At 36.9% G+C, this 27812-nt stretch overlaps 1 protein-coding gene across 2 annotated transcripts; it reads left to right on the top strand.

Moving 5' to 3' along the window:
- Positions 1–5229: 5229 nt before the first annotated feature.
- LOC103706417 (MADS-box protein SOC1-like) lies at positions 5230–27353 on the top strand. 2 transcript variants are annotated; one of them, XM_088712075.2, is made up of 7 exons: positions 5230–5543; positions 25435–25516; positions 26340–26401; positions 26491–26590; positions 26689–26730; positions 26850–26882; positions 26999–27353. In XM_088712075.2, the coding sequence occupies exons 1-7, from the start codon at positions 5362–5364 to the stop codon at positions 27119–27121; spliced, it is 624 nt and encodes a 207-aa protein (XP_088568201.1). In that variant the 5' UTR covers positions 5230–5361; the 3' UTR covers positions 27122–27353. The 2 variants fall into 2 exon arrangements, with proteins under 2 accessions (XP_088568201.1, XP_026660211.1); XM_026804410.4 differs by having other exon boundaries at positions 26343–26401.
- Positions 27354–27812: the final 459 nt, after the last annotated feature.

Consider the following 27812-nt stretch of genomic DNA (forward strand, 5'->3'; position numbering starts at 1 on the left):
TTAATTTTTTTAAAAAATAGAAAAAAGATACTTTTTTATAAAAATAAATTTTTTAATGAAAAAGTTCGATTTTTATTGGCTAAAAATTAGAGGAATTCCGTACTGGGCTCGTCCGGGTCCTGCAGACCCCGTACGTTGATGGGGGTTCATGCCATAAGGCCGGCGGTCATGCGACGCAAAACCGTGAGCGCCATAAAACCGGACGTTGCACGTAAGACCGGTCGAGTTACTCACAATGGATGTAACTTAGTGATGAACCAGTCTTTGCAGAGAATGCGAGAGGGAGAACCGAACAAATGGATGTAATGATGGTAAAAAACGATAAATAATGATGGGCTCTTTTTTATTTAATTTTTCTAAATATTTTAGATACTCATCTTATTGAGTATTTTTAATTAACTGATTATTATTATTAGAATTTTTTTTATGGAAGACATATCCATCATTCGGCTAAAAAGATGATGTTCCAAGCATAGATTCATGATGTTATAGGTATTAATTTCATTATTCTATGATCATCTACTATATTAGTTATTAATGAAATATGAGCAACCGAAGCAGGATGGATTTATGTGGCGAAGCTAAGAACAGCCAGGAAGCCCTCATCAGGCCGTTAAATTTTTATTAACTCCCTCGGCATGGGCATGCGCGTTAGAGATGATTCCATAACCATGGTCTGCAGATAAAATGTTGCATAGGTCCTGTTGTAGTTCAAATCTGGCCCGAGGGTGGCCACGCCGAAGGAGTCGAGGGAATTGTCCGAGTGTGGAAGAAGAGAACGGGAGTCACTTCCTACGCGGCGGCGTACTTGCACAAAACATCACCGGTGTTTCTGGTGAGGACCCTCCGACGATGAAGTTAGGGTGGTATTCAGTTGGTCCAGCCAAAAAGTCCCTTAGGTGTTACCTGACGGGGCTATTTATAGTCCCGGTAGGGGTGTTTAGGTGGCGGAAGTATGGCCTGTTTCCATCATGAGTGGGGATAGTGCGTAGCCAGAGCTTGCTTGTGGCGTGCGGTGCAGTCCGTTCTTGGCGACGGTAAGGCGTTGACAATCGTAGCAGGATATGACCAGAGTAGCATGATGCTGTCCTTGACTGTCGTGGGCAAGCAGGCAAAGCATTGTGTGGTGGCGTCGCAAGGTACGACCACGTAGGAGGGCGTAGGCACACACATGGGTGCGGCCGTTGGCAAGGTCGAGCTCATTGAGAGGTCGCATTATGCATTTGGTAAGGTCGGCTTGACGGGTGCTGAGGTTAGCCTAGCATCCTGGATTCCGAAATGTGCTCGGCAGAGCGCCCCGAGCACAAGGGTTGGGGCGTACCATTGGAGAGGGCACCCCGAGCTCAGCCAGGGCGAGTCGGTGAACACAGGAGGCACCCCGAGCTCGGCCGGGGCGAGTCGGTGAACACAGAAGATGAGTCGGCGAACACAGGAGGCACTTCGGGCTCGGCCGGAGCATCCCGAGGGTTACTGTGGGTCGCGGCAGCGGAGAAATTCGGTCGAAGTAAACTGTCCCTTTGGCGGAATCTGGACTTGGACTGGCTCTTGGCGGGGACTAATATTCAGCTCGGCCGGTGCTGGGGGCCCATTTGGCCGAGATTGATTGGTCCCTTTGTTGTGAGCAGGACGATCCATGTTGTCCCTCAGTCTCACCAGGTTCCTTTGAGGACACGCTTGTGAATTATATATGGAGGGGACCATTTTAGTGGGGTGAGGTCGATGTACCTTTTTTTTTAATTAAAAAATTTCGTTCATACTTTTTTTATTGGCATCACTAACTCTCATTTCGACCCCATATAAGTAAATCACTTTGTGAATAGTGGTTGGGTTAGATTGGGGTGGGATGAATATGGAGTAGATGAGGATGGGAGTAGTTCCTTCTGATTCTGACTTATCACTCAACAAAAATAAATAAAATAAAATATAAATATTAAAAATTATAAAAGTATAAATAAATAAAAAATTATGCAAGATAAATATTAAAGTAATGCAACAAGTATTAAAGTAACTGGCTGTCAACATCATCGAGTCTGTTCACAGAAATTATATCTTACACTAGGTGTACCAACTTAGCGGTGCACCAGGTCAATTATATGCCGCCACATGGAATTTTTGGCTGTCTTAGCGTAAGACAAAAAGAAAAGTAGATTCGCCCAAACGCTCCACCCTTTCTCCTCAAGGGAACGAAATCCTAGCCGAGCGTTCCGCCTCCTGTCCCAAGTGAACAAAACACACACATGTGGAGAGCCATGGGCGGCTTCCAGAGCCGTGAGGATCTAGAGCTCTCTGATTTCGACATCGAAGAAGAAAATGTGAAAGAAGAAACAAAAATAGAAGAAGAAAAAAATCAACCCTCACGATCTCCAACTTATTGAAGCTGATCCAAAACCCTAACCCTAATTTCGACCTCCATCGACGCCATTGATGAGATTTTGCAATCCCTCAACGTCAAATACTCCGAGCCCTCCTCTTTCTTCTCCCAAAACCCTAACAACCCCAACACCGCCCCCAGGCTCTATCTTCACATCGGCGGCAGCTCCCCCATTGCCTGCTAGCTGAATCATTTCTTAGAAGCTCACCTCCTTCTTCTTCTCCTACTCCGACAACTCCAACAACGACACCACCACCCTTTGGTTCTCGACCATCAAGTCCAAGATTAGGGCTTGGGTAGGCCTCTTGATGCGGCTCAATCCCTTCCCAAGCCAGCACCATATTGATTTTATGTCAGATAGCATCTGAGCCCTCAAGTTATTCACCCCATCAGATGCCGGAAGTTGTCCAAGAAGCACCAAAATTGTTTTTTTGAGAACAACTACGGCCTCGTGGCGGCCAAGAAGAACAAGATGAAGATCTTGGAGGAGGGCTACTATTTTTTTCTTGTCATATGCTGTGGTGGCCAAAAATATTTATATTATAATACATTATCAATCTACTTAGCTGGTATATTAGATGTAGGATATAATTTTTTGTTTTCCCAATTTTGGCCGGTGCTGTAGCACAAGTCCATGGCAGAAGAAACAAGATACCAGTGGGTCCCGCCAACACCATTTCTGGAAAAAGGCTACTGGAGATCCAAACATTCAGACACAATGTTCCTGGGACCACTTTGTACCGGCCACGATTCAAAGGAACCCGGGACCACTTTGTACGGTCCATTATTTGAAGTAATTCGGAGGCAAGGTAGTTCGGAACCGGGAACTATGGCCCATTTCAAGCGTTCATTATTTACTTCACATAATAACTAAAATAAATAATAGCCACTATGACGGCTTATTTAGCATTTATAACATAAATAATAGTCATTGTTTTTCATCTATACTACTTTTAATATATATATATATATATATATATATATATATATATATATATATATATAATTTTATCTATTTTTAAAAAATATGGTATAGTTTAAAAAATAATAGTTTTTTAGTAGTGCTGTGGGCCTGTAGCAACATGTTTTGTTTATATGAGATTTTTTTTATATATATATATATATACCCTGGCATTGGTGTAACTCTTAATTAAATAATTAGTCGGAGGATCCGCGTGGGCGTGTGTTTAGTCCCACATCGATTATTCACTGGGCAGATCTTGTGTACTTATACAGAATTAAGGAACCCAAATAATACCTTTCGGCTAGCCATTTTGGATGATAAATGGTATCAGAGCAGACCCAGCCCATAACCTATGTGGATTAGAGGACATTACAGCACGGATTCATTGAGGCTGACTATGGGCCAATCGTGGTGTTTGTGATTAGATTTGAATGGATTTGAGCCCTTAACCTGACAAGAATATAAGAGCTTGAACGGAGGGAGTATGTGAGAACTGAGAACCGTGCGGGCATGTGTTTAGTCCCACATCGATTATTCGCTGGATAAATCTTGCATATATATACAGAATCAAGGAACCCAAATAATAACTTCCGACCAGTCATTTTAGGTGAGATCTTAAATTGTTACAATTAGTGATTGAAAAAAATAGCATTAGTCATTTTTCTTTTGTTGTTTTTAATAGCAATTATTATAATAGTCATCATTACTCTCAATTCGTATAATGTAGAACAAATTATAGCCGTTACAATAGTTAACAAGATTTTAGTGGGGATTTATTCTAATAGAAGCACATCGTTATTGAAACCTTTGTCAGGAATTGGATTCGGAACACGAGAACAGTGGTGTAACTGGGGGAGGGGAACCATAAAGGCAACCGCCCCCCCCCGGTCTCGCCCATCTTAGATTAATTATAACTTAATTAAAGAGGTTTATTAAATAATCCAAAGGGGTAGTAAATTTATTTTATATTAATTGATTAAAAAAAAAGCATCAAGGAGGACGCGGTCCGCAAGTGGTGGCACGTGACGCGGTCCTACCGAGGCGACGGCCTGATGCAGTCCGGCTTTCCCGCGTGTCGAATCCTCGTAGGCTCTTCGTACGAGCCTCCTCGTACGACCCGGGGACCTCCACCGATGCAATGGCCTCAAATCCACCCAAAATATCCCCATCCCCTCTTCACCTCCACACACCAAACACCCTCCACACCGACGTGTACATCACTATGTACGCCAAGTGACGGTGCATACCACCAATCACAACAACAATTCACCAAACTATATGCTTGATGAATCTTGTCCACAGAAATAAGCAGCTGTCGTCAATAATATACACAGTCATATGATGCACGCTGTCATTTCTATATTTTTTTTAAAGAAAAAAAAAGGAACACTCTTTAAGTAGAGTTATGAAAGGTAAAACTTGTATGAGATGCATACTGCATCCATATTGATATCCAAATTCGGTAAAGAAGTCGAGTTCATCATCAAAATAAGAAAGCTTCCGACTCCTATCGACACTCATTAAAAAAATATATAAAATTTAGATATTAAACAAAAATTAATACAAGCTATGTTGTCAATTTTTTTTTATGTTTTTATTTTTTATATCACATATATAACTTATATATGTGTACTCGAATTTGAATGTAGCTAGATTCGAGTTTAATTCGATAAAAGTCGGACCCCATGTATAAAATTCTAATTTGATCGCATAAGATTATCAAATTTTGGATCTATTTTTTATTATTACAAAATAATCAGATGAGGAGTTCTTGGTATTTTGTGATCCGCGAATAGGAGGAAATCACGTCAAGAATTTACACGAATAAGAAAGGAAATAGAGAGAGAGAGAGAGAGAGAGAGGCGTCAGAAAAGGTGGGAAGAAATAGTAACAAAAGTCCTTTCCCATTATGGCTAGAGCATTATACCTTGCATCTCATTCGCTGCTTCCTTATCTTTCCTTTTATAGCCTCTATCTTGAGGACGAATCTAAGCAAATCAAAGATTAGAGATCGGTAATCGTCGTAATGGTGCGAGGGAAGACGGAGGTGAGACGGATCGAGAACGCCACCAGCCGGCAGGTGACGTTTTCCAAGCGCCGGAATGGGCTGCTAAAGAAGGCCTTCGAGCTCTCCGTCCTCTGCGACGCCGAGGTCGCCCTCATCGTCTTCTCCTCTAGGGGGAAGCTCTACGAGTTCTCCAGCTCCAGGTCCTCCTCTTCCTCCTCCTCCTCCCCCTCTCTCTCTCTCTCTCTCTATCAATCATAAATATCCCTCTCGATTCTTTTTTATATAATCTTTTCTGAGGCTATCTGAGAACCAGTACAGTACTCCCTTCCATCTTTGTTTCAGATCTTGTGATATAGGTTTTAGAATAAAGGCAAGGGTATGAGGACAATACCTAACTCTTTTGCAGGACTGATATTTGGTAGCCATATGAGCGTTGGTTCTCTTCTTAAGTTCTTTCAATTGTTTACAAACAAATGATCCATGATGTCTGTGCTTTAAACTTCATGATTTCTTCTGGGAAATGGAAACTTTTTTTTCTTTTCTTTTTTATTTCTAAAAAAGCTTCGTTTCTGGTACAAGAATCTGTACCATTTCTGCGCTTAAATGGGTAAATGGGTTGCTCTTTTTTTTCTGAAGTATAGTGCAATAGCCTATGGTTTTTGCAGCGATTTCCACTACAAGTAACAGGAGGATTCTTTAGGACGACTAGGCAAGTTGCCTTGTTGATTGGTGTTGATATATCTACTGAATAGAAGTAAGAAAAGAGACGAGAAATAAAGAAAAAAAAAGTACCCTAGAAATGCAAGTTGGATGCGTCAGATAGGTTTAGAGGTTGTACTTTATGTTTTAGATTATATTTTTATTGCTCACTTCCGGTTTAGTATCATGCGATAGTACAATAACCACTGGGAACTTCAAAAACCAAAACTGGCCCCGGAATTTAGTCTGGAACTGACTTATGACACCAAATGACGCATGGCGTTCGGCAATTGTTCCTGCCATAACTGGGTTTCTTTAAATAACAAGAAACTTTTTTTTTCATGTACTATATATATTGAACTTATATTTTTTCACACGTTTTTTTCAACTTTGTATTTTAAAGGATATTAATGGGAAGTAACCACTTTGGTATTATTTTGACTTTTCCGAAATCTTAGAATCTCCTGGGTTGTATCTAGATTGTCATATGTTAGATTGCTATCAAAATCTTTACCCTTAGCATGATGTTTTTAGTGTTTTGATCTAATAAACAGATTTGATCTTTTCATTCTGAAACCACCAAAATGATGCATTATAAGGTCCTGAAATAGTACAATTTACTGTAGAATGATATCTTATTCATTTTCTTGACTTATTTTTGTATGTTTTTCCGTACTTCCCGTTAACTTCTTTTTTTGATTTTAGAATTTTCAGCTAAAAACGTGAAATTGAAACCAGAACCACAAAAACGAAGCTCATTTTCTCCCACCAAAGAAGAATCAAATTAAGTATTCAACCTTGGGTCAAACACCATAATTTGTTGGGTTTACTGTATTAAGAGGGGAAAACAGTAAAGACTTCTAGTTTTCAGATATTTTATGTTCAAACAACCTTTCTGTGAAGAACTCTTCCATTCAGAGACAAATGTATATTCCATGTCCAAACTTTCGTCGGTAACATCTTATACTTTTATGGTATCTCATCTTTTTTCACTGGCACCCAACAAATGCAAATTGAATACTTTTATCATCTATCTTTTTGGGGAAAAAAATAATCTCAGATGTAATGTGCACTTAGGATTTATCATTTAGTCGATTAGGTTCATATGTACTGAAATCGATCTATTTGGTTCATATGTTCCCCCTTCCGTGCTCTATGAGATACATAGGACTAGCTATTGTTTTGGTGCGCACAGCTTTTGCAGCCCTATTCCTTCAATATTGCTATCTCCATATGTACTCCTTTGTCTTGCTCTTTTCAGCACCCTTCTAGTGTAAACTAAGCAATTTTTTTTGCAAGTACCATGTTAATTTATTACAATTAGTTAAAGCATATTAAGGGCTCGTTTGGTTCGCAGGAAAAGGAGGGGGGAAAGTGTGGTCAACGGGAAAGTAATGAAATGCCTCTTGTTTGGTTGGAGTTTTCAAAGGAGAGAGATGGGAAAGTTGTATTCCCATGGGAATATGATTCCCACATTTCATGGGAAAGTCTTTCCCATGAGAAACATGGGAAAGTTACTTTCCCATGAGGTGGGAATCACTCCTTTTTTATTTTTTCCCAAAAAGACCCTTCAGCATTAAAGAGGCATTAAAGACCTCATTTTTATTAAGGGCATAATAGGAATTATACATAACTTTCCTAGGAAAGTGGATGGTCAACCAAACATAAGCACTTTGGAAATTAGTCACTTTCCCATGGTTAACCAAACATGTCAAAAGTACTTTCCTAGGTATCCTCTTCCTAGGAATCTGATTCCTAGGAATCATATTCCTAGGAGGGAAAATACTTCCCGCGAACCAAACGAGCCCTAAATTATCTGATGTCAATTCAACACCATGAGACATCATTTAAGATGATAATCATTTTCTTTCTATATAAACTCTTAGATGATGGGAAATTAGACAAACTCCTTGTTTCTGAATGCCTCAAGAAATTTCGCATAGAACCACTTATATAAGATGCTTCTAGAGTTCTTACCTTCATTAGGCCACCCACTTGGAAAGGGGTTTTGTGAGCTGTAAATGCAATTACACCACATCTGGCATGCTGCAGTTGAAAACCATTACCTTAATAACATCATGTGTGTCATTTCTAGTGCAGAAAATATGATGGAACGTAGTGTGTGAGAATGTGCTTCTTACATTGCTAGTCCGTCCCTAATTGGAAGACTTGCTTTTCCTCTTCTATTTCTTGTTCACTATGTCTCGAGTAATCAATTAACTCCAAAAACTTAAGTTGATAAGGTAAGGGTCAACAATGTATATCAGGCTTAATATCCGCCCTCCATATATGCATCTAGACTATAAACATGGAGGGACAATAATGACTAAAATAAGTAATACAATAACAGGGATAGTTAAAAAAATAATTAGTAGGGAAGGGATTCCAACTCACTATCTCCCCAAAAAATGATCAACAATATATGTTAGGCTTAACACTGTGAAACAATCAACTCTAACCAAAATCATCATTTTGTCCGGCCAGCTATATATTTATATCTTTGCGGGCACTTTAACCCAAAATATTCAGTTTCTTACCATGTGACTAAGCATTTTAAGGTAGACATGTAAACACCCCTGAAAATTAATGAGGAAACCCATGGGACAAATGATCCCATGTAACATATCTAACACAAAATACCAAACAGAAACCAATAAAAATATAAAATAAAATGTTTTTTTAACTTTGGATTACTAACACCTGCATTGCCTTCCTTAAATCAGGTTCTTCAAACTTGATCATCCTGCTCATCTCCTCAAGGTTTAGAAAAACATCAGCATTTAGTGGCTTTGTGTAAATATCTGTTATTTGATCTTCAGATGAACAAAACTCAACCACAATCTCCTTTTCCTTTACTAAATCTCGAATGCAATGTAACTTGATATCCGTATGCTTCTTGCAACCATAAAATGCAGGATTTTTTGTCAATGCAATTGCAGATTTGTTATCACAAAAAATTCTTGTAGGCATGTCTTGACGATATTCCAACTGTCTAAGCATGTTACACAACTATACCATTTACTTTAATTTTTTTTTCAATGTTTTCAATATTATAAACTTACTAAAATCAATTTGATCAATGACCAATATTAAGAGAATGAATTTGCTTCATGAGACTTATAGCAATTCAGAAGTCTGAATGGATGTTCATGGAATAGACATGATCTGTGTTCACCAAGCAGTTATCTAGTATTGGACTTGAACAATTTTATGAAAAAAGAGCGAATGTAAGTGCAATTGTAATGTTAAAAGCACTTCCTTCTTGTTTTGTTAATTATCTCGATTGGGCATTGATTATGACAGGCTTTCGCATGTTAACATATCTTGGGAAATTGCCACTCTGTGTTCTCATAAAACTCATAATGAATGTTGTCTTCCACAATTTAGGGAAAGGTGGTTTGAGGTTCCTTGGCTTTGTTTTCATTCTTGCTATATGAAAGTCATATAAAATTCATTTTTCATCAATTCCATATTCCTAGTTATGTTGTAGACATTATATTGTTTTTTTTTAAATTAAAAAAGTAGTTCGATCATGAAATTCATCAAAAGAATGTGAATGCATTTGCAAATGATATAGAGCTTTTGGTTTTTCTCTATTAACGGATGTCTTCTCCCTCTATTTTAGAAAACAAAAGTTTATCTATATTTCAGCAAGGCTTTTGGTATATTTCATCATTAGTTTGTGCTACTCACTTCATTGTTTGCCATCTTTTTGTTCTTGTTTACACCATTGTGCATGGTGGCTTAAGTTTGACTGTAACGAGGGAGATTTGATTTTGCCTATTAACACTATAAGCAATCAGCACATAGCGCAAGACCCACATTAATCTATCAAAGAAGGCAAATTTTTGCATGACTTCTACATACTAGATACTTGTGAAAAACCTATTTTTCTTCTTGCATGCATCAACGTAACTATATTAGCCCATCCACCTTTTTGCTTTCATGATAATTGTTCTTTCCTCCATGTCCCGGATTAAAAATGTTAGCATAAATTATGTTGAAATTCCTCCATCTTCTGAAATATTTAGCTACATATAATGCCAAGAATATCATGTCTAACTCATCTCTTTTGCCACCTTTCTCACAACATTTCATTGTATCTTTAAATTGTGGCTGAGATCATAATATTATATTATTGCACAAACAATGTTATTTTGATGGAAACTTGCACATTTTTTTGATTTGATTAATAAGCATTTAGTAAGTGAACACCTAGGATGACATATTTAAAAGAGAGAGGAAGAGAAGAAGTAATGGTGAGGAGGATAAGTTTGAGCAAGCAAAAAAATTATACTCTATGCTCGTTTCACTAGAATTTTCTAATAGTTATCGATACTATATTTCAAGAAATATAGAAAATAAAGATGTAGCCCAATTGGCTGGGCCCCCTCATCCATCAATAAAGGCTTGCATACCTTATGAAAAGAAGGAAGAAATGCAGCAAATTGCTAGGTGGAACCTTTCTCTAGGGGCAATAAACTGTTCAGTTGTGGTGGTTTTTGAATTGCTTAAGGTATGACATGTAGTCATACTTGTATGCTTTCATAGCAAACTTGTTACTCCACTTGTACATTGCAGTTATATTTGATGTTTATATTTTGTGAATCGTAACACGAGGCAGTAACATAAGCAAGAAAATGCCACATGAAGTTCAGAGCCCCCATAAAGGATTTGGCCCAGCTTATTATTGTTGGTTCAAATGAAGGTGGGCATGTCGATTGTAATGTCCTTCCCCGTTGGAGAAAGAAACATGTATAGATAAGCACACATGACACTCTCATACCGTATGTATCATTGTATTTAGTTACCTAGCCATAGAATTCATCCAAGCTTATTATAATTGCTTGAATGCTATCGAATTTGATTGCTTTGACATGTAAATGGTTACAATGTTTAAAGCTCACATTCATTTATGATCAACAATGAGTGACTTGTTAGAAGGCTGAATTTTGTTGGGATTCATTTTCAAGTCCTAATCTTACTAGGATTCTGATTTAGCTGGTCATTAGTTTTAGTAACTTTAGGATTTAGGTCTATATAAGTTAGGTTGAGCTTTAGACTTAATACAATTGAGTTTGTTTTTTAGTGAAAGTGGGAGATAGTAATGTTTATATCTTTATGGTAGGGAGAGTTTTAGAATAGTGCCTTAGAGAGGCTTGAGGCTTCTTTACGAGAGGAGCCAAACTCATTATTTCAGTAAATTCTTTTGAATAATTTTTTTCCTCATTCAAATTTTTTTCTTCCGCTACTGTTGCTTGTTTGGTGATCTTAGGTCAGAACATTTGATCTACATTGAATAGTGTATAATTCTACATGATACTAGACCCGTAGGTTTTGAGATTGGTGGTGTTAGCGTAATTTTAGGGATCACGTAACAATTTGTATCAGCCAATATTAGTTAGTATTATTTTTTCTATTAGCATGATTTTGTTAAACTGATTTTAGAGAATACATACCAACTTGTATCAACAAGTATTATTTTTTTTATTAGAATGATTCTATATGAGCCTATATTATTTTTCTTGTATGAAGTCTCTTTTTTTTTTCTTCTTCTATCAATATTTCAACATAGTATCAGAGTCGTCGATTACCTAATCTATTGCTGCCATCTCTTTCACTTTTGCTATGGTCGTTGTTATCATGTCTAGAAGCTTTGAGGACCTCTATTGCCATGTTATAATTTTCTATTTTCTGATGAATCGACACCCAAAGATCCTCTATTTTTGGAGGATTTGCATCCTATGTTTTTTGCAGATCCTCTATTTACTAGTGAATAAATATTTGAAGATTCTATCTTTCTTAGTAGATCTGCATATCCTCTATTTTTGATAGATTAATATTTGAAGATCTTTTATTATCTAATAGATATGCAGCTCCTCTCCACCATTTTTCTTCTCAGTTTCAGATTTTCGATTGTCTCTCCTCACCGCCACTCAACCTCTTTCTCTCCATCTCCGATTTCATTTGCTGCCTCTGGCTCTATCACCATCCTGTTTGAGGTATTTTACTCCTCTTCCATAGTGCCTCCATCTATAAGGATCATCGAATTTCGGTTGCCTTCTATCTGAGCTTTGTTCATGCTACAACTGACATCTTCTATATGTCTTCTCACTGCCACATCATCAGACAAGTCAATTAGCTACATTGATAGACATGTCAGTCTATCACGTTAGTCAGGTATACCAATCTGCTATGTTAGTTAGCTATGTCAGTGGACACATTAGTCTGCCTTAGCTACTATGTCAGCTTCTGTTCTGCAATATCAAATTCTGTATTATCACATCAGTTTGTCATATCGACTTCTGAGTTTCTATGTCAACTCCTAATCTGCTACATCAGCTTCTGAGCTGTTATAACAACTTGTGTTTTACCACATCAGCTCTTGATCTTTCGCCATATCTCTTAGCTGCTATATCGGCTCCTAGTCTATCATATCAACTTTTGAGCTGCTACTTCAGCTCTTGATTTAGTATCTCGGTTTCTAGATACATTTGTGATCTAGTTTCCAAACTCAAACTGGCACGTGTAGTACCATCTTGAGTTTGAGAGAAAATATTAGTGTAATTTTAGGGATCATGTAACAACTTATATCAACCCATAATATTTTTTTTTATATTAGCATGATCTTGTATCAGTCAGTATTATTTTTTTTTATATTAGCATATTTTTGTTAGAATATTTTTAAGGATCATATAATAACTTGTATTAGCGAGTATTATTTTCTTTTATTAGCATAATTCTATATCAATCTATATTATTTTTCTTGTGTAGAATCTATATATGAGTATATATAACCCTTGAGATGTATTGAATGTGCTGGAAGAGAGAAATAAAATTCTTTTTCTCTCTCTTTTTCTTTTGTTTTCCTCTTCTTCTGCAAATATTTCAACAGGTGGTTCGTGTGTTTGTGGTTTTACATGATATTAGAGCTACAATGGGTTTTGGTTCTAGGAAGGTGATGTGAAGTATCCAAGCTATAATGGATAAAGAAAATTTTCCCCATATCCAAGATATAATGGAGTCGAAGAAAGCATGAGATATTCTTACAGATGTCCACTGAACATCTAGTATGATGAGAAATCAAGGTGTTCTCAAACAAAAGTTACATGAAGAGTGAGTTTTGATTCCAGACTTTTCTAAAAATCCAAAAGATGAGTAGAGTTGGTTTAAAGATGAAGATTTGATGCAGGAAGAGCTTAATCGGTCAGAGATCGTCTCAAGGATCAATCAAGTCTAGAAGAAAATCTGGAGTAAGAGGAGTCTAATTAGATGGATGCTATATCAAGTTTAGAATGAAGAGTTGTCATTGTTAACGGACATTCTAAATTATGAATTCATACTAGTTCCTCAAAACATTTGAAAGTTCAAAAGAAATTATCATTGAAGAACCAATTAATTTTGAAATTGCTCAGAAAAAATTGAAGGAAGCTATAGTTGATCTGATCATAGAGATTCACATTTAGGAGTCAAATTATATGGAAGAGTCTTATGCTGAAGCTATCCAAGATATCAATATTTTAGGTGGAGATTTAGTGAGTGATGAGATTGATGAGCTGACTAATTTTGAAGTAGCTTTGAAGATTAAGTAATAGAAGATATGCATGGTGTAGATTCCTGTTGTTCTTTAGTATTCGATAAGACTTTTGGTACACTAGTTGATTTTAAAGCCACTCCAAAGTTTAAAGTTGAAAAATTCTATACATGAGTATTTAATTTTGTATGTTGGAGCTAGCTGTATGCAGATAAATAGAGCTACTAAACTAGAGGCAAGTAAAGGTGACAAAAGTTTTCTTGCCGATTTTACTTATTCACAAGGAATGGTGATGCTCTAGTAAGCAATGACTACAACTAGCAACTTGATGTTCATTGGCACAAGCTGAATGGTTTATGGAATCTCGGCATGGTAGCCATGAAGTCAATACTAAGAAGAAATGTTGAAGAATATCATCAATTGCAAGCATGCATCGAAGGGGACAAACTAATAAAGGAGTGATTATTCGAGCTAATAAAGGAATTGTGTTGTTTAATTATTAATTCGACAAGTCATTGCATGCTGCTGTTACTGTGGTAATAATGGCAAAAGCTATGATGATGTTTCACGATATTGGCAATTGAACATTATCGATATGGGCTTTGCAATAAGGGAGAGTGTTAAGATTCATTGCCAAGTCCTAATCTTACTAGGATTTCTATTTAACTGATCATTAGTTTTAATAACTTTAGGATTTAGGTCCATGTTAAGTTAGGTTGAGCTCGAAGCTTTATATAATTGTTTGTTTCTTATTGAAAGTGGGAGATAGCGATGTTTACGTCTTTGTGGTAGGGAGAGTAATAAAGAGATGTCTTAGAGAGGCTTGAGGATTCTTTGTGAAAGGAGTTGAACTCATTGTTTTGACCTTTATTTTTCTTCCACTATTGTTGTTTGATCTACACCGAGTAACATGCCATTCTACAGATTTGTGGTCTAGTGTTGGAACTCTTATGATTTACATGTTTCTTGAGCCTTGCTTGCAATCTACTTTATACAAATGAATTTCAAAATATCGCAAATAAACTATTATAGATACCATATGGGAGATTATCAGATGGAGTGAAATAAGTAGATCAATTTTTCGAAGAACAATAAATAAATCAACTTTTTGCATCTTATTTTATTATTAAAATCTTCTTGATATAAAGTAATAAAGGAAATCCTTACTTAATGTATTTTCACAGAATGACATTCGTTTTCAACGGCTCAACACTGTTTTGGGTTTTGACAATCGCCTTATCATGAATTTCATTAAAAAAAGGCCAATTCATCCACATCTAGTTTGGCTCAACTGGCCTCATGTTATTAGAAATGGAGGTAAAAAAGATTACAAATGAAAGATGGCCTATTTAGAAAATTATATGAAGTGGCATGAAGTGATGGTGGTTTTCCCATCCCATGATTTCAGCCCATGATAACTATTGCTTGTACATACATACATACGTACGTACGTACGTACATTTAAGTATATATGTATGGTTGTGTATATATAGTTTTCTTTTTAAATTAGTTAACATAGTCAATTAACTAAACTTTGAAAGTTCTAATATGATTTGCGACAGATCCAAAATGCAATCATTTTGATTTGGTTGATGAAAATGGATAAAGAGAATAATAAGATAAAATGTATATGAAATCAGAAATTGAAAAATAGATGTTGAATGACTTGCAAACATAATCAAATAGAAGGCAGACCACTCCAGGACACTTTTCTGTAGATAACGGTTGGATTTCACAGAAGCCCGTAATGTTGGTCCTTTGAGATATTAAAATGTTAAAAGGAAAGCCTCTTGTAATCAAACAAATATCAGACTGCAATGAACACCACCGTGCGAGGGCCAGGGATTCTTATCATTGTAACTGATAAAGTGTCCTTATGGTGTACCTTCAGACATCTATAGTGGCAGTGTACAGTCCATTATGAAACTGGTGAAACCTTTTATTAATATAGATAATATCCATCCAATCTAGCGCAACCATATTCATACTAATGAAGCATTTAGGTCGCACCCGAGTAGGATGGTATCCTCAATAAGCACTATTCTGAGAGCAAATTGGACCAAGATGAGTGTGGGACTTGGGTTCTTTCTCTATTTCTCTCTGTTTTTGTTTAGAAGGCATGGTTAGAAGGCTTTAGCGTAGATATAACCTGTAGCATCAGCATGAAGAATATCTCGTAACTGGGATAGGATATGCTGGACCGAACTCCATACTATGGAGCCTAAGTTGTATCACATGCATAAGAGGCCACCCAATTGGCCATCCTGTTCGCCTCCCCGTAGGAGTGAATGGCCTCCAAACATAGGTTCTCTTTTGGATTAGGAGGTTTTGATTATCCTAGTGTTTTGATTGTTTTAGTTTCATAACAACCATCCCATTTATGTCTCAACACCAGATTTACAGAGATAATTAAAACAAGGACCAGGACACCTTTCTTATTTTTATTTTTTTATATTTTTGTTGCTACCGGCTGTTTTGGATCTTCTTGACTGCCTTGTCGCATCCTAGTGTAGTACCATCCAGGAACAAATCGAGACTAGACCCAGTACAAAGATTTAAACCCTTGGATCTAATGAACGGAGCTTTTTTGTTACTTCTGGTCATTAGTATAATTAACTACACACTTTAGTTAAATAATTAAAATACTAACAGGTGACTGATTTGCTAGGCAGAATATTTTATATTTTGATCAATTTTTTAATTTTATAAAATATGATTAATGTATTTTGCAAATGGAAATATTAGCTTAGGAGTCGTTGGAGTTTCAGGACCAGATATGGTAGGATTCAGACATAATTGGAGTTTCTTAGGGTGTACAGACCGAGAAATGGATTTGCATTGTAATATCCTAATTAGCCCTAGGATTTTCGGAGGTCCTACAACATTGACAAGAGTTGTTAGGACTTAGAATGTCAAACTTAGTGAAGGTTGAGATAGGTTCAGTTGGCCATGCACCACTCGCTCCTTCGGCGGCAGGAGATTTTATGAAGGCAGAAGTCGAGGATATAATGGATTATAGAGGGAGACCGGAATACTAGATTTTTTCACCAATCGACAATTATTCGACGACAAAGGAACAGAATTTGCAGTATCAGGGAGAGTAGTGGGTAGATGGTGGATGACTCTGACACTATCAGGAGGGTGCTGGAGCAGTTTTTCAGATCTAGATAGATGGATCTATCAGGTGGTAGGGGTCCAACTCACCCTATTTTTAGTTGTTTGGATGGGATAGATTAAGATAACTTATTCTGTTTGTATTTCGCTTTCCAAATAGAGCCTTAGGCTATAAAAGCCTTTCTTGAATAGTGATTACGTTTGTCACGCCCCAAACCCAGCACTCGGGTCCGGTACGCGACCGGCCTCATGAGCCCTAGAGTAGTGCCCTAAAGATCATGCAAAGCCTAAGATAAACAAAAATCCAATAAATCCACAACTAATTAATTAATTCAAATTGACAAATCCAACATATCCAGATAATCAATTTGGTTCAATTACAAGATCTTCAAATGTTCATCGAAATCAAAGAAACATAAACTAACTAGCTAATGACCTTGATACTCGCGCTCCGCGCCCAACCCATCCATGTTTACGCATCCTGCAACTCTGAAAAGAGAAAAAAGAAAGTGGGTGAGCTTTACAGCCTAGTAAGAACCCCTACACATCCACACCAACATAATAATAATATAGATTTGAAAACCACGACAAATCGATGCACATTTCATGAAATCATAAACGGCTTCCAACAGGCTCAAATAATCAATATAAGTATCTACATCAACCATCAATGAAAATCCAGCCACACAAGAATGATATAGCATATGATAGCTCATAAATCTTCATTACCGTTTTCAATGCTTTCAATTCCATTCCTTTTAAACTTGATCCGGATCAATTATCTTTTCAACTTTGGGCCAAATTCCGGTCACGTTTCCAACCCGTGATGGGGCAAACTAATAGTGTCACATTTAGAGCCTGTGCCGGGCAAACCAACATTGTCACACTTAGAGCTTGTGACCGGAAAACCAACATTGTCACACTTAGAGCCTGTAACGAGCAAACCAATAATAACGAGATGGCCCAAAGTTAATGTTCATTTAATCAATTTCACATCCACACGTCAATCCATTTTATTAATTTCCAGCTTTAGACTAATTCGGTCATGTTTCTAGCCCATGACAGGCAACCAATAATATCAAGGTTAGTCTATAGCACCACATCCATAAATCTAATTATGTAGGTGTAGATTATGCGCATGCATGCATCCATCATGATACCAACCACAAGCGAATACGATCAAAATACAATTTAATATAAAATCATTTTTGCTTCTTACTTATTTGGATCATAGAACATCATACATAGATAGGTGCAAAATATTTATATTATGCAGGATTGGCGTACAAGGATTCTTACCTCTTTGCTGACAACCCAGACAGACCACCGTGATCTACGAACTAGGGTGCGCAGAATCCTGCTCAATATCTCTTTGTCCAACAGATTGTTCCCCTACAGAACCAAATCAATATTAAAAATTATCCGGAGTATCTGACAATGCAAAATCCTCTATTGACCCACGACTATCCAACAGTCCTTACAAACGATGATCTCCCCGAATCAAACTAGAAAGAAAACTGTAATCTAGAGAGAGAAACTAGAGAGAGAAAACCCATAAAGTGAGAAAGTCTCATAGAGAGAGTCCCAACAGATTGAAACATAGAGGGAGAAACTATGAGAGAGAAATCAAGGGAGAGGAGAGAGAAAGAGAGGAGAGCGGAAGAAGAGAAGGAAGAGAGAGAAACCCTCTCTCTCTACTCTTCATATTCGGCCGCCTCCTTCCCCTCCCCCCCTCAGAGGTCCAAGGGGCGGCGGCCATGGCAACCCAGCCCCCACTTGATGGCGGCCACAGCCTCGGCCAAACCGGCGGCCCCAGCCCCGGCCAAACTGGCGGCCGGCATTGTCAAAGCAAGAGGGATGAGGACTGAAACAAGGCATCCCTGTTTCGGTGATTTTCTGGTGATCCATCGGCTCCGATCACGACGAACAAGGCCGGAAACAACAGAGAAGAAAGAGAAGAAGAAGGAGGAGCTTTACCTCAGTCCGGTGTGGCACTCCAGTGGCTTTCCGGCGACAAATCAAGGAAGAAGGACTCGGAAGAGGAGCTTCAGATTCGGCAGCGATTTCCAGCAATTTGGGTGGAGAAAATCAGAGGAGGAGAGGGGGAATTATATAGGCAAAATCTCCTAGTTCGATTCGAACTCGGAGAGCTCTTGAAATGCCCTCTTCTCCGCTGGATTTGGGGAGGAAGAAGACCCCAGCCGGGTTTTCTTCTCGACCGCCCCCGTGCCAGGCACGGGTCAAGTTTTTGGGCCTGGCCACTCTGGGCCGGCCCACGAGACCTTTTTTTTTATGGGTATTACAACATTAATAACTAATAAAAATTTCCACTCCCATACTACTTTGCAGTAAGGGCGGCCATGCTTAATCGTTTAATTTGTTTAGCTTATTTCAACCCTTTGTAGATCGAGCTAGATTACTTGTTTAATAAAATTGCCATATTTGGATGTAGATGTTTGACCGGTTTAAAAAAAAAAAATTAGGTTCGGATTGATAGGTTTTTGATCTAGCGTATACCTTGACTAACCCAACCCAATTGCCACCCTTACTTAACAGGGATGAGTTTATCATCCCATATTGCTAAAATCACCCAATCAAACAAGATTAGCATGTAGAAGTGAACTTTATGTAATAAATGGACCCAAAAAGTAAAAGAATTTGAAAAATATCGTTAACTAGATAGAAATCGAAGATGACAAGCCATCATGCTACAAAATTATGATAGATAGCTTAAAAAATTAAGCTAACAATATAACAACTGACCTAAGACGGTATTGTAAAAGGAAATGATGCTCAAAGGGTGGTAGTGAAAAGTGTGAATTAGTGAAGCATGGCAAAAAAATGAGTTCTTTTATGCGTCAGAGCATCTCTTGCACTTTCATGCTCATGTTGGCATCTTGATTTTAATAGATTTGTTCGTATCAAAATGTGTCAGCTAATTTCAATAAAAATGATTTTTAGTTGAGGGTAAAAGATATTGAATGTTGGGTATTAGTAACTTGAGTCCTTGCCCAAATTTCGAAAGGAATTCTTGCCATTCTAGTTCTTAAAAAAATTTAAGGAATCTTCACTTTGCAGTTTGCTACTAGGTATAGACCATACAAAAATTTAGCTGAAGATGGGTGTTTAGATGGATGTTTAGGCGAATCCTCCTAGGAAAATAAAGGGGATAAAATCTAACTAAAACTAAAAATATTCAAATTAAATTGAAAATTAGACAAATTTAAATAAATTAAGGAGATAGAGGGTAAATTAAAGGAACATTGTGATGTTTATTTTTATATCATTGCACTGCAACATTCTGAACAATACTATTTAAAGAAAATTTGTGAATCGGTAGGACCACAATTATTTCTAATTATATCATAATATAAATTGATCATCCAAATAAATATGCCCAAGAGTTCAAGTTAATGCAACATGAAGTGTGAAAGGATGAATCAGCAAATGCAAAATAGGAAATAAGAAATGAATTGAAAGGTAGCGAAACCTCTAAGTTTTAATTTTGTAGGGTGTTTAGTGTCACTAACTTAGCCTAAAAGATTAAGTTGTTGGAGGATCAACCCATGCTGATAAACCGATGCAGCACTCCTTTTATTAGTTAACATGGGACTATAACAATCTTTCGCACCCAACCTCCTGATGCCCTCATCATGGTTAGCTCCTACTAGAGAGAAGGGACCCACCCATGGCCCTAAACCCTAAACCCTAAATCCTAAACCCTAAACCCTAAACCCTAAACCCTGGGTCTTACTCAACCTCCTGATGCCCTCAACCTTACTAGGCCCTCCTCGACCTTGGTATCTCCCAGTGAGGGCTTCACATGTAGAGATTGTGACACATAATGGATTTGGCTTTGATACCACTTTTTGAGAAGACACAATCCAAAACTTCAGTTATTTGGAGGAGGATCGGCCAGGGCTATTAAATCTATATGGCACCCTTTTTATTAGTCAATGTGGGATTATGACATTAGGAACCAAAACAAATACTAAAGTGGGCTTGCTATCTTCTTATGAGAGCTAATAACACCACCTAGCCCGCCAACATCTAACCCATCATGGAAGATAGTCTAGAAACAATTTTTCTAGCCATCTGACCTCGGGAAAATTAAGTAGCCTATAAACAAGCTTCCTCACCATCTGCACTGCAATAAGAGCATGTTTGGTTGGTGGAAGTTGGACTCTATATTGAGAATGAGAATGTGTGACTCCCATTATAACCATTTGATTGAGGAGAGTCCCATTCCCATTCTGATTATGCGGAAATAGGATTTTTCCAATCTCCCAAAACTCAATTCCTACTCTCCTATACTATTCAAATTTCATTCCAATCCCGATTTCAAATTCGGTCACGAGCCAAACACATCGGGGGATATGAGCACTTTGATTCTGATTTCGGTTGCGAACCAAATACGCCCTAAAAGTCATTAGAGTACACAATAGGCCTAACTACCTTGTTAGTTGGGCCTTAAACTAGGCATCTACGTGGCAGCTTAAGCATAGTTGGATTCCTTGGTAGCTCAAATGGCCACCTTCAGAAAACTTCAACATTCTTTTTTGAATTGAAAGTCAATGAATGTCGCATTCATGCAATAATTTTTTTCTCATTACTAGCAAGAAATCTACAAGCTTGCCAATAGCTGATTTCATTAGAAAGCTAATTTGGATGAGTTTGGTGGAAAAGCAATATGAAAGTTTGCATAATTTTTATTAAAATTTTAGGGTTTAGAAATAGCAGCAATTTTATAAAAAAAGAGTCTTGTTTCAGGACAAAACTTGGTTCCTACAAAATCATGTTCTTTTAGTTATTTGTTATATATCGTCATGCTTAAATAATTAAATATTTCATTAGTGTAGGTTTACTAAAGCATACATTAGATACAACATTAAAGGTTCTTTGGATACACACACACACAGAAGGAATCAGGTATATTTTGTGGTTTTATGTTCAAAGCTGGACATGCTATCTACGCTGCTGAAAAGGACCACAAATTTACGATAATACTTTGTCTGGTTCCTTGATGTTCTTTGAACAAAATTGCTATTCAAAGGGCCAACCGAGCAAGTGAGCAACATAAGTCTTGGTATGTGTACACCTCTCAGTTTCGAGATGGTTAGGTAGGCATCGGATTATCTACAACCCAAGGTACGTACATGGCAGATTTTTGAGGGCTGAAAACGAATCCTGGTCAATCTGAAACCAGCCTCCACTAGCTAAATGAATTCTGAGCCAGAGCTGCACAAAAACAAAAAAAGTTCTCCAATACCTTCTTGCAGGGGTTCACTACAACCAGGGTTGTATAAGCTTTGCACTTGGTAATTAACGGGGTGGTGTAGGGAAGGTGAATCATGTTGTGCTATTCATCCCTCACCTCCATCTCACTCAAACTTTGTATATTGGACCTATTATCAATAGTTTTGGTTGTTTTGGAAAATGTGAGCTGTGAGAGAAGGGATGGTGATGGGAAGAGGTGGGGATAAGATGAATATGTGAGGAGGCAGATTACGAAATGCTTTGCGAATTTGTATATGTGATGTCTTTGAAGGCACTATCAGTGAGGGCTGGAAACCATGGATTGAATATGGTAATGAAATGAGGCGGATGGGAGTCAAGTAGTGGGGAAGCCATCTAAGGAGTTCTTTTACTTGTTGCCTAGCTAGGGAGGCACTAGCATTGAGAGAAGATGACATGAGGTCGACGTGTGAAGAAATGTTGATGGGGGAAATGGCTGGAGAAACCATACAGAGGAATGGGATTGGGCTAGGAGGAAGAACAGGGATCCGAATCGTATTAAATGATGCAAATAAGAAATTTTGTAGCTCCCTTTTTTGGATCATGCTAGGTCAAGGGACTGCTGAGACATGGTTGACCTGAACACCCCATCACGTAGTCACAGGAATTTTGGTGCTCAACCCTAAAAATCTACTTACTAAACATGCATGGGATGCGCGCGTGCGTAGACGCTCATGCACGCAGACGCAAAGCACGCACGGACTCCCACACACATGGACATGCGTGCGCATACAGAGACATATATATATATATATATGTATATATATATATATATATGTATATATATATATATATATATATATATGTATATATATATATATGTATATATATATATAAAGGCTTATGCAGACTAGGTTGCAGGGGAGTGGTTCTACGCTACTTTCAGTAGAGGAGGTTCAGAGTGCAAAACTCGAGAGAGATTTCCCAAGATTTGGATATAGGTAGGTAACTATTGCATCATATATATATATATATATATATATATATATATATATATATATATATATATATAAAGGTTGAAAATAAGATGTTGACACATACCAAACCCACACATGGGAGTAGAAATATGTAAAATTGAACCATGATATGGTTTACAAAATCTAACTTGCTTATAAACAGATAATCAAATGTTTCAGAGACTTCTTGCCTTGGTTCATAACAGATTAGTTATTCACACGGTACTAATGTTGGGTTGACTTGATGAATATGTGAGGAATTGATGAAAAATATGATTTTTGATGCACTTTAGAACTTGTAGATCATATCTAATGGCTTAAATTTCTATTTTATTGCTGCAACATTTAAATAAGTTGAAATTATTGGTCCTATATTATGCAAGAAGTTCCATTATGCATGAACAATCTTATAACATGTGCTTTCTTTCAAGTTCTTTATTTTAGTATGTACAAAAGAGTAGGCTTTCATTTCCCCGATCCTTTTAAAAATTCATAATGCATGAAATCTCTTTTTGTTTTTGATCTACTGATGCTAGTAAGTTTGTAAGGATCCATGAGAGCTTGTTTTATTCTCACATTTGGTGTATGTTGAGGTGGTCCTAGGTACTTGAGTATGACTAAGAATCTCAATTACTATTCTAGTCTTTTTTGGTTAAAATTCTGGATCATTATAGATAGTATCAAAGCCAATCCAGCTATGACTTGTATGGCTAGAAGATATTGTAGTATGAGTCCTTTGAGGGTTGACCACGATTGGTCCTGATGTTTGTAATTAGATCCTTCTCCTGATGATGGGAAGTCTATGCATGTATGTATTTAATGCTATATCAAGTGTGTTGTGAGTATTCCTGCGGGTGTGTGTTTAGTCCCACATAGGGTATACAATGGGTATGTCCTAGATACTTATAAAAAACTAAGAAATCCAGATAATATCCTCTAGCTATCTTTTTCTTTATATGAGATCTTAAGTTATTAAATAGTATCAGAGCAAACTTGGCCTACGGCCTATGCAGACTAAGGGACACTATAGCATGAGTCTAGATTGGATTTGTGGTATTTATGACTGGATTTGAATAAATTTGGATTCTTAGCCTAGTAAGAATGTTAGGACCTAAACTGAAGGAGAATGTGAGGATCTATGTGTTTCGTGTGTTTAGTCCTTCACCGGCTATATAATGGATTACTATCCTGAGTACTTATATAAGACTAAAAAACCCAAATAATACTTTTTGGCTAGCTTTTTGGGGCGAGATCCTAGGTTGTTTCATGTGTGTTGAGGAGTCTTGGAGTAAATATGAGGACCTAGCTAATAATCTTTTTGCTAGTCCTTTTGGAGTGAGGTCTTAGGTTATTATAAATGCTAACAATATGAATCCAGCCCATGGCCATGTGTCTCTAGGAGTCACTACAGTGTAGGTTCCTTTTTTTCTTTTTGTTTGTGCAAATACAATGTAGGTCCTTTGAAGCTGACCACAAGTATCTGTGGTGTTTGTGGATGGACCATTCCCTAGTGAGTACGACGAGTCTTAAGAAAAAGAGTGTGATAGGATCCATGTAGATATGTATTTAGTCTCACACTGAGGATGCATTAGGAAGGCCTTAGGTAATTAAACAAGGTTAAGGATTTTAATTAATAACTTCCTGGCTTATTCTTTTTGGACTGTTACAAAGTGAGGGTTTCATAATGAACTTTAAAAGCAAGTGCATATAAAATTCTCTTCCTAATAGTTGCCTGTTTTTTTATTATTTTGGCGTTTGCATGTTCGTCGACTACCAGGTTGAATCAGTGCATATGCGGCAGCAATTAATTTTTATTGGAGCTATTTTTGACGTACTAATTCTTATTATTTTTACTTCTATCCTTCTATTCAAGATTTTCAAGATTTTTCTGTGAGAGTGAAAGAATAAAACTTGAAGCTCATTTGACTTGGGATCATCCAAATAAATTATTCTAGACATCAAACCAGTCGAGCTCTGGCAACAGCTAAGGTGCATATGTCAAATTCGATGGTCTACACTCTATATTCTCTTATTTTTATATATAAGAAATTACTCTAAGTTCATTTGAATATGTTTCTAGACTTTGTAATTTTAACAATTTTCCGCTTCTTTCTTTTTTTTAAAGTAATTAGAATCGTATAAATCATGATCCAGTCCAGTATGTTTATGAGATGTCTCCGGTGACAACAGCATTGATTTGTATTGCAATACTGTACTTTAATTTACATGTTTGATTGGCTGCAATGGGTGAGATATATCTCTTAGATACCTTCTTTTTTCGGAAGTCAATTAATTAAAATGCTCATTTTTCATCTACTGTTTCGAACATGCTGGGGTGGTTTAGAGATTTCTCTGGTTTTGATCCAAATGCAATTGCATCTGCCTCTAAGTTGTTTGAAGAATTAATACCTTTTAATAAATGTTCTCTGCAGATTCCTGTTATCTGAACATAGTCATGAATGAACCCTAACTTTTGTTTTTGTGGTGTTTCAGCATGGAAAAGACAATCGATCGTTACATAATGCACACGAAAGATGTTGGCGTCAGCAAGAAAGCAAAAGAGCATAATACACAAGTTAACATTCCTTCACCATTCTCAGTGATCCTATTTTACTTTGATGAGATTAGTACATTATATGATTTCTGTTTAATATCAGAGTGATCTGTTCGATTTGATGTATTAGTCTACCTATATTTCATCTGCTGTGTTAGCAAAGAAGGAAACATAGCATTCAGTAGCTAGGTTTTGGGTCTAGTTACTAAAAGCGCATAAATAATTAAATATACCTATAGTTTCATTAATAATTATCAAAGTCAATATGTTTTTTTAAAAAAATTTATAAAGAAGGGAAGGGACTAACCCCACCCATTTCCTAATAAAATGAAGGGATAGCAATAGTTAGAGCCCAACAAACAATGGAAAAACTAAGAAACCAACCCCAAATTCAAAATATAAATTCAAACCAACCCCAAATCCATGCAGAATAAAAGAAAGAACATTTTTTTCCTGTGGAAATAAGGTGGTTGATGCCAACCAACTGGGCTAGAGCTGATTGGCAGAAGAGAAGAAAAAGTTGTTTCCAAAGCCAAGTGTCGGGTTAAGCAAAGCACCTGAAGTATCTTTAAATGCTTTTCATTAGTACCATCGGCGACATCATATGGGAAGGATCAGAAAATAGTAACCAGTAACATAGGAATATAAACATTGAAGGACTTATATTATGGTTATCAGGCACATAAGACATTGTCATGAACTGTGAACGAGTCTTAAATAATCATACATAAAAAAAATAATACACCTTTAGAAAAATCATTAAGACAAACTCCCATAAATTATTTTGTCATTTTTTTTATAAATAAATTTTTATATGTTTTGAAATTAATTGCCTAAACTGCAGCAGTTGAAGTCTGATACTGCAAGCTTGATGAAGAAGATTGAACGGCTTGAAGCTTCTAAAAGGTGCAGACGGAAAATTCGAGAATTTCCCTCTCAGTAGAACTGGAAAATCTTTGTCATAAGATAAAATCCTGACATTTTCTTTTGTGCAGAAACCTCTTAGGTGAAAATTTGGAATCATGTGCAGTTGAGGAGCTGCATGAACTAGAGCTCCAGTTAGAGCGCAGCCTAAGCAGCATCAGAAAACAAAAAGTACGATATAAGGCCTTTCCTTTGTTATTGTATTTGGCTTTAGCTATCAACAAAATCTCATTGTCTCTGACATGGTCATTATCTTATGTTTTGTTCAGTATCAAATGCTCGAAGAGCAAATCACTCAGCTAAAAGAAAAGGTAGACTATTAATTGTTCATTGTGATAGCAAGGAAGTTCTGTTTTGATAAGGAACTACATCAATTTTTATTTGTAGTACTTACTGAGACTTCCACTTACATTTTGGTCATCAAATTCAGGAAAGGATGCTCACTGCTTCGATACGAGAAAAGGTAAGAATTTGAATAGAATTTGGCCTTTATATTGTTCCTTAAAGTCTCTATCACTAATGATTAGTGACTTCTTCAACAATGTCTTAACTAACTTGATATTTGTCCTTTATCTTAAGTTAAACGCAAAACCTCGGCTACAGCTATGTGCTTCTGCTGTTTCTGAGGATTATGATAGTCCGAATACAGACGTAGAGACAGAGCTGGTAATTGGCAGGCCAGGGACTTGCAAGGTCAAGTGATTCATGTTATCATTACTTATGGATTAAATGGATACACATAAATATAAATGCCCATTAAAAATAAGGGCACATCAACTCTGTTATTTTGTGAAAGATTGTAAAATCCAAAGAGCATGAAGTGGCTCAACTAATTATTCTCTTACTGATCCTGTATGAATAAATAGGTGGATATTTCCTGTCTTTCTAAGATTGGTTTGAACTTCTCTTTCAGTTATGCCACTGAATTCTTGAATTGTTTGTATTATTCATGGTTGTCTCAGGATAAAATGCATTGCTCAAACAATTAAAATCCTGCTTGTTTCATATATGGATTGATTAAGGATTTTGTAAGCAGAGCCCAAACCGAGTGGAAGCTAATACGATATGTGTCTGTTTGACCACCCTGGCCATTATCAAATGTACCCTGCTGTTAATTATAAGCTGTTTATTAAATCATTAATTTATGCTGCACTTAATTATTGTGGAATTATCGGTAACACCTTCATATTATAGTTTTCTTTTCTTGAATGATATGTGTAGGATACCATTTATTAACCTAATCCATATATGTTTCTTTGGCATGTCTTTGGGATATTTTTGACACAATCAGTCTAGAAAATCCGATCGATCGAGAAAACAAATCTTAAACCCCTCTGACTCAATCTGCACGGAATCCGATCAAGAATGGACTCAAACATTTTAACCGAACTAA

This window comes from Phoenix dactylifera, chromosome 16 (genome assembly GCF_051530095.1).
Source record: "Phoenix dactylifera cultivar Ajwa chromosome 16, Ajwa_hap1_PhDact_Kaust_v1.1, whole genome shotgun sequence".
Taxonomy (NCBI): Eukaryota; Viridiplantae; Streptophyta; class Magnoliopsida; order Arecales; family Arecaceae; genus Phoenix; species Phoenix dactylifera.

Coding starts and splice junctions, on each gene's coding strand:
- LOC103706417 (XM_088712075.2), top strand. CDS start 5,362: ATGGTGCGAGGGAAGACGGAGGTGAGACGGATCGAGAACGCCACCAGC. Junction 5,544..25,434: donor TACGAGTTCTCCAGCTCCAG/GTCCTCCTCTTC, acceptor GTGGTGTTTCAG/CATGGAAAAGACAATCGATC. Junction 25,517..26,339: donor CAAAAGAGCATAATACACAA/GTTAACATTCCT, acceptor CCTAAACTGCAG/CAGTTGAAGTCTGATACTGC.